Genomic DNA, 7,986 nt, shown 5'->3' with positions numbered 1-7,986 from the left:
AGACAGAGTCTCACTCTGTCACCCAGGCTGGAGTGCAATGGTACAATCTCAGCTCATTGCAACCTTTGCCTCCCAGGTTCAAGCGATTCTCCTGCCTCAGCCTCCCAAATAGCTGAGATTATAGGCACGTGTCACTATGCCCAGCTAACTTTTGTATTTTTAGTAGAGACGGGGTTTCACCATGTTGGTCAGGCTGGTCTCGAACTCCTGACCTCTTGATCTGCCCGCCTTGGCCTCCCAGTACAGGCGTGAGTCACCACACACGGCTTTTTTTTTTTCTTCTGAGACGGAGTCTTGCTTTGTCACCCAGGCTAGAGTGCAGTAGCACTATCTCTGCTCACAGCAACATCTGCCTCCTGGGTTCAAGCAATTCTCCTGCCTCAGCCTCCTAAGTAGCTGGGACTACAGGCACCTGTCACCACGTCCAGCTAATTTCTGTATTTTTAGTAGAGACGGGGTTTCACCATATTGGCCAGGCTGGTCTTGAACTTCTGACCTCATGATCTGCCTGCCTGGGCCTCCCAAAGTGCTGGGATTACAGGTATGAGCCACCGTGGCTAGCTCCCCCGCCCCTTTTTAAAAATTGAAACAGGGTCTTGCTCTGGCACCCTGGGTGGAGTGCAGTGGCATGATCACAGCTCACTGCAGCCGCAACCTCCTGGACTCAAGCAGTCCTCTTGGCTGGGCCTCCCAAAGTGCTGGGATTTCAGGCTTGAGCCACCACATTTTCTTTATCCAGTCTGTTTGGTAACATTTTTGCTCTCTCCCTGAGAATACTAAAGTCAGAGCAGCAAAGCTTGTTATGGTTCTCAGTAATTTGTTTAAATCCCATTCTACATGTTGAACTCATAACCGTTGTTGGATAACATAAGGAAGAATGAGTATTCAAGCAGAGGAAAGTGCCTGTGTGAATGGATGCGCATTGTGTTTGAGTCGAGGTGGGCTGGGGCTGTACAGAAAGCCTCCCCAGGGTAACTACTATCCTGACTTCTAACATTTCAGATTAGTTTTGTATTATGTCTTGAATTTTGTGTTCTTTTGTTTCTGCTTCTTTCCTTCAACATCATATTTGTGCAATTGGTCCATGATGTTGTGTGTGGCAATAATTTGTTTATTCACATTGTACAGTATTCCAGCACATGAATATTTATCCATTTTACTCTTGATGGACAGTTGGGTTGTTTAGCACTTGGTGTATCGTGTTTTTCATTCTGGCCATTCAGAAGCGTGGTGGTGTTGCATTTTGGTTTTAATGTGCAGCTCCCTGACTTGGGTACACATGTTGCTTGGCAGTTTGATGTTTTGTGTCAAAGTATCTGTGAATGGGTTATTTCCATAAGAACAGGAGTTTTTTGTTTGAAGCCTACTCCCCTCTGCCCAAAGTGAAATCTTAAGGTAAACTCCAGTATACAAAACAGATTAAAAGGAGTATTTGTTGAGAACCAGTATAGCATGGTAATTAAGAACACAGATTCTGGGGCCAGACTCTGGTAGGAATCCTTGCTTTGCAATTTACTGTCTGTGTGACTGTGGGCGAGTTGCTTAGCTCCTATTTGCTTCAGTTTCTTCATCTGTACCATGGATGTAATAATAATACTTTAATCATAAAGTTAATGTTAGGCTCAAATAAGGTAGTTTATATACAGTTCTTAGGACTGTATGGTACATAATAAGCACTTTATAATGTTGGTTGCTATTAGTAGTGGTGATGGTGATATATATAAATTTACTTAACACTTTATATCATTAGTTGACAAGAATAATAAGGCTCCACTATTGAACACAAATTTCACCTTGAGGGTTAAGAATGATAGTTGGATTTTATTTTAGCGTCAGCATCAAGTTTTTGTTTTTGTTGCACGTTATCAAGAAAAGAATGATTCACAAAGATGAACAATTGGAAATAGATATGGTTTGTCCAGTAGTCTCAGAATTCCTTTAAGCTTTTAGATCAATTTAAATGACAAGAAGTAGTAGAAAATGTTTACTTTGAAATTATTATTAAATATCCATAATTTGCTTGGATTTCCTATTTTTAAATAAAAATCATAGAATTGAATTTTATTTAAAAAGGATTAATTTATGGTTTAGCATCTATTCTTTTATCACAACACATCTGCATAATAAATTTGCTTATTATCGCTTTCAGCCACAGGATAAGATGAGCAACAGATGTACTCAGCACTTGGGTGGCATGATAAAGTGTGCACCATGGGTACTGTAGTGTATTTACTCTTTGGTGCAAATGTAATGAGCCAATGACACATGGGCTTGAATTAGAAACAAATCAAAACAAAGAGAGCAGTTTTCCTAATCACATATTTTCAAGATATTTAAACAAATTATGGGACACAAACCCAAATTTAATTTTCTGGGCAGCACAAAGTATGTTTTGTTTGGTGTCTGGTGTGTTAATACTAGGAGGCATATAAAACATTCATATATCTACTGTCAGAGTATTAGTTCATACTAGTTCCTTCTACAGCTGTCCTCCACAGTCAGCAGTTGTAGATTACACACAGCCTTGCCTGTTTGCAGCCAGCTGACCCTCAAACCCAGGGAACATTTTCAGCTATGCTAAGGCTTTCCAACTGACATACTGTAAATGAGTATCTTGACATGCTCCGCTAGCACCACCAGCTTTATTGCTCTCGAGACTGTCTCCCACTGCTCCTTAGCCAAGTGTGGGCTCCTCCAGGCTGGCTAGTCTCCGCTCTGCCTCACCACCACCCTCTGCCTCACCGCTGGCATGGTTTTGTGTTCCCTTCTCTGTGGTAATGATATCAGGAGTGCTCTCATTACCATCTGTCTTAAGTACCATAATTTCTTCCTTTGTAGTTCTGTGTGGACTCCACCTCCTCCCTGAGTCATTCCTCTTTGCTATCAGTTATTCTTTTCTGTGGAATTCTGTCCTGACATTCTGTATCTCAGGGTCTATTAATAAAACTTTTTAAAAAATATTCTGAAGTTATACTCTATGAGCACTACCCCAAGTCAGTGCCACTCACAAAACCCATCAGCAGAGGGAGCTAAATAAAAGAAGATGAAAAAAATAAATAAATAAAAGAAGATGAGTCCCTGAAATTTAGGAAACCTGAAGCAGAAAAAGTACTTATAAACAATAAACTTTCACAAACTGCCATTACTAAAGAAAGGGCTTGAGTAGTGTTAGAAATAAATGAGTTGGGCCCTAATCCCAGCTTAAAACTTCGATGAGGCGATTTGTGTTTTTGAAAGAGTTAATTCTGTGTCACGTTAAAAAAAAAATTGTTTAGGGGATGACCTGATATATTTAGGAATACTAGAGAACCAATTTTGATATAGTCTCCACCTCTGAAAGTTTTCATTATTAAGGGTGATAAAATGAGGTCACTGCTTTGTGAAGACTTTTATATGGAACACTGAATCTGAAAGTTGCTAAAGATTGTGGATAGCCCATTCTAAGTTTTAAACATGTACTTTTTCAAGTAAATTTCTTACTTTGTTTTGATCAAATGTATTCATCTTAATTTCAGTTAGCAGACTTGAAGAAAGAGAAGCAGAACTGAAGAAGGAATATAATGCATTACATCAAAGACACACTGAGGTGGGTTTCTAGGTTTTTCATTACCATGCTATTATTGAGACAAAGAAATGAACCTTAGAAAGTACGTCTTAATTTTTTTTTGAAAATCAGAATTTTTTTTTTTTTTTTTTAAGACGGGGTTTCACCATGTTGGTCAGGCTAGTCTTGAACTCCCGACCTCAGGTGATCCGCCCGCCTTGGCCTCCAAAGTGCTTGGATTACAGGCGTGAGCCACCACGCCCGGCCAGAATTTTTTAAGAAGGAATAATTCTTGGGGATATTTTCATGAAAACATTAAATTTCATGTGGAATTTACCTAGTTACCAAATATCAACTTTTCTTGTTTTTCATCTAGAATTAGCTTTTTATGTAGTGAATTAGTATGCCACAGAATAATTTAATTATTTAAGACAGTTCTAGTACTTGACTCCTTGGCTGGCTAAGCAAAACCCTATGTGCACATAATGAAGTTTCTGTGATGCTAAGATGAGAGAACTGATTTGTTTTGTTACCAGTTTGGAAATTATGGATTGGTAAGTTATTGGTAAAAGGTCTCTACATTTATTATCCAGTGTAAAGGACTTATTTGCATGAAGCTCATAACAAATAATATAAACACAAATTATAATGTGTTAAATCAAAATAACTCAAAAGTAGGTTTTTTGCATGAGTTTTTAATATTTTAAATTAACAGTTTCAGCACGCAATCTTCTCAAAGCAAATTAGAAAATGTACTTGAGGGTTTTTTAACCTTTCTATGATTCTCTGTCAGCCTCTCATGTTGCTTTTGTTTCTATTATGTTAATGTGAACATTGTTTCTTGTATATCATGGTCAATCTGGGGTTCACATACCCATATAAATAGACTTTTCATAGTTTTATGCAATATTTGTTACATGAAAAAAAAATTCCTCTCTTTTTCCCCTTGCTGGTCCTATCTTTCCTGTGATACATATGGTTTCAGTCTTAGCTCCTGTTTATTTATTTATTTATTTATTTATTTTTTTGAGACGGAGTTTCACTCTTGTTACCCAGGCTGGAGTGCAATGGCGTGATCTCGGCTCACCGCAACCTCCACCTCCTGGGTTCAGGCAATTCTCCTGCCTCAACCTCCTGAGTAGCTGGGATTACAGGCACGCACCACCATGCCCAGCTAATTTTTTGTATTTTTAGTAGAGACGGGGTTTCACCATGTTGACCAGGATGGTCTCGATCTCTTGACCTCGTGATCCACCCGCCTCGGCCTCCCAAAGTGCTGGGATTACAGGCTTGAGCCACCGCGCCCGGCTCCTGTTTATTTTTTCCTTCTGATTTGTATGATCTCTTATCCTGTGCCTGGTAGAAACTATGTTGTTGTTGTCTTTCTTTAGAAGAGTATAAAAATCTTTATAATCTAAGATCAGAAAACAACAATTTAAAATCATGTTTTGGAGGATATCCATAGAGACTGTATTCTGTGTACAGTAAGCATTTTAATACTGCAAAGATTATATTTACATTATTGTATTGTAGCTATATTCTGGCGTGTGTGTGTGTGTGTGTGTTGGGGGGTATCTGTGTGTGTGAGTGACAGTCTCTTGCTCTGTTACCTAACCTGGAGTGCAGTGGTGTGATCTCGGTTCACTGCAACCTCCACCTCCCAAGTTCAAGTGATTTTCGTCCCTCAGCTTCCCGAGGAGCTGATATTGCAGGCGTGTGTGCAACCACACACGGCTAACTTGCATTTTTAGTATAGTAGAGACGAGGTTTCTCCATGTTGGCCAGGCTGGTCTTGAGCTCCTGACCTCAGGTGATCCGCTCGCCTTGGCCTTCCAAAGTGCTGGTATTACAGTTGTGAGCCAGCATACCTGGACGTTGCTATTTATTTATTTTCTAAAATTCTGTAATACCTGCTGTTGCTTTTAAGGAATAGAAAACCCCACCACACTCAGTTGCATTTGCCTTTGAATAATGTGGTTAGCACTTTCTTGGGGTAGGGTATAGAATTTTCCCTGTTAGCCTTGACGTGTGAGATTTGATTATTACAATTTTAGCTTAACCATACCCAAAGCATGAAGTATCACAGAATTGATATCTAGTAGTAGACACAAAGGATGGTCCATGAAGGGCTGGAACCACAGAGCTCAGGGAAGACAAGAGCAGGTTACATAGCAGCTTTTTCAGTGTATAAAAAAGTACCCGCATTTTGGCCAGGAGCAATGGCTCATGCCTGTAATCCCAGCACTTTGGGAGGCCAAGGTGAGCGGATCACTTGAGCCCAGGAGTTGGAGACCAACATTGTGAAATTCTGACTCTACCAAATATATATACATATATGTACACACACACGCACACACACACTGGCCAGGTGTGATGGCCTGCACCTGTAGTGACAGCTACTCGGGAGGCTGAGGTGAGAGGATCACTTGAGCCCAGGAGGTAGGGGCTACAGTGAGCCAATATTGTGCCACTGCACTCCAGCCTGGGTGACAGAACCTGTCTCAAAAAAAAAAAAAACAACCAAAATACCCTTACATTTTAATGACATTTGGTGGATATTAAGGTCGTTAAAAAGCCTATTATTGATTCTTTTTATACCGTTCATGTCAATGCCTAAAAAATGCACTCTGTGTACTGTTTACCTAAGTAGTACTTATTAAAGCTGATAAATATACATACATATATGTCATATATATTATATACATATGTATGTATTTTTAATTAGACAAGGTCCCACTCTGTTCCCCAGGCTGGAATGCAGTGGTGCAGTCATGGCTCATTATGTTGCCCAGGCTGGTCTGGAACTCCTGGGCTTAAGTGATCTCCTGCCTTGGCCTGCCAGAGTGTTGGGATTATAGGCATTAAGCCACTGTACCCAGCTATAAATATATTTGGGGGAAGTAATTGGTAGTGATAAATAATGCTTTTGTTTCTTAAATGAAGCTCTAATCTTTGTTAGTAATTGAAGATTATTAAATTATGATGTATTAAAGTATAAAATATAAAATGTATACATTATTATTATTATTTTTGAGACGGTGGGGTCTTGCTCTGTTGCCCAGGCTGGAGTGATCTTGGCTCACTGCAGCCTCTGCCTCTCAGGTTCAAGCAATTCTCCCACCTCAGCCTCCCGATTAGCTGGGATTACAGGGGCACACCACCATGCCTGACTAATTTTTGCATTTTTCGTAGAGATGGGATTTCACCATGTTGGTCAGGCTGGTCTTGAACTCCTGACTTCAGGCGATCCACCCACCTTGGCCTCCCAAATTGGTGGGATTACAGGTGTGAGCCATCATGCCTGGCCTAAAATATATACATTCTTAAAAAATAACTATAAAGTGACATTTCATATTTTTAAATATATTTGTTTAGTAAAGATGAAGATCTGTGCGTATAAAAAAGCCTGACATGCTAATTTTAAATGAAAAGATACAATTTTTTTTTGGCTATTTCTATTCCTTGAGGGAAGGATAGTCTAGGAAGTAAAAAAGATCTCAGGAAAAATCTTAATTACCAAGTCGGAGAGCTAGGTCTGTCCAGTAACCAAGACAGATTTCCCATGCAGCTGGCAAGCTCTTCATACATCTCCTCCCTCAGTTATCTGTGCTTCTCCTCTGACCTGATAGGCTCCCTATGTTTTGTTTTGCTTCAAGGAAGGAAGGTTTATGTAACATAGATAGGGCTGCTTTGAAATGTGGGTCTGTTCTGCTCTATCTATCCCACAATTTTTTCTGTTTATACATCTGTTCAAGAGATGTCGTTCAATTAGCAATTATAAATAGCTATCTAAAGCCAAAGAACTAGGCATCCTTAAAACATAAACTCTGAAAATATTCAGGGAAAGGAAGCCTGAAGCGGGTTAACCTTAATCTTTTCACTATTACTTCCAAAGAAGGTAGTATCTTTTAATAGTTAACACTTTTATGAAACACATTCGTTGTTGCTTAAGGGAAGCCTACAGTGGCTTTTTAAAAATTTGATTTAAGAATAACTGTTCTTTTTTAAACAAAATCTATGTTTTGTATCAAAAGAGAATAACTATTCTTAAACTTAAGAATAAATAGTCAACTATTCTTAAATCAGATTTTTGTAAACATTACTGAATTTGCTTAAAAGAAGACATGCCTTAAAGAGGGCAGTGGAGAAAATATAAAGGACAAACAGTTTTGAAGCACTCGGGCCCACATGTGTACGCTAATCACCAAAAATTTTATCCCTTTGGGATCTTGTGATGGTCTCACATCAGGGAGTGTTTGAATGCATTCTTATTTTATCCTCTGACCAAATTCTCATCCATTCCCGTTTTACAGATTGAGGTTTAGAGTCTATGAAATGATTTGCCCAAATTCCATGCTAGTTAGTGACTAAATTTGAAGCCACGTTTGTCAGATTCCATTGCCTAAACTCTTTTTTTTTTTTTTTTTTTTTTTTTTTTTTTT

At 39.1% G+C, this 7,986-nt stretch overlaps 1 protein-coding gene across 10 annotated transcripts in view; it reads left to right on the top strand.

The window, feature by feature from the left end:
- The window catches only part of SPAG9 (sperm associated antigen 9), a 148,198-nt gene that overhangs the window by 50,914 nt on the left and 89,298 nt on the right, over nucleotides 1–7,986 (top strand). For all 10 annotated transcript variants that reach the window (XM_037742578.1, XM_017540180.2, XM_017540189.2 and 7 more), the window contains exon 3: nucleotides 3,516–3,586. In XM_037742578.1, coding sequence (XP_037598506.1) covers nucleotides 3,516–3,586 — 71 coding nt within the window. The remainder of the gene's footprint in view (nucleotides 1–3,515; nucleotides 3,587–7,986) is intronic.

The sequence above is a fragment of the Cebus imitator genome, unplaced genomic scaffold (genome assembly GCF_001604975.1).
Source record: "Cebus imitator isolate Cc_AM_T3 unplaced genomic scaffold, Cebus_imitator-1.0 Scaffold123, whole genome shotgun sequence".
NCBI lineage: Eukaryota > Metazoa > Chordata > Mammalia > Primates > Cebidae > Cebus > Cebus imitator.
The sequence above is the reverse complement of the archived record's forward strand: the minus strand, read 5'-3'. Positions and strand labels throughout refer to the sequence as shown.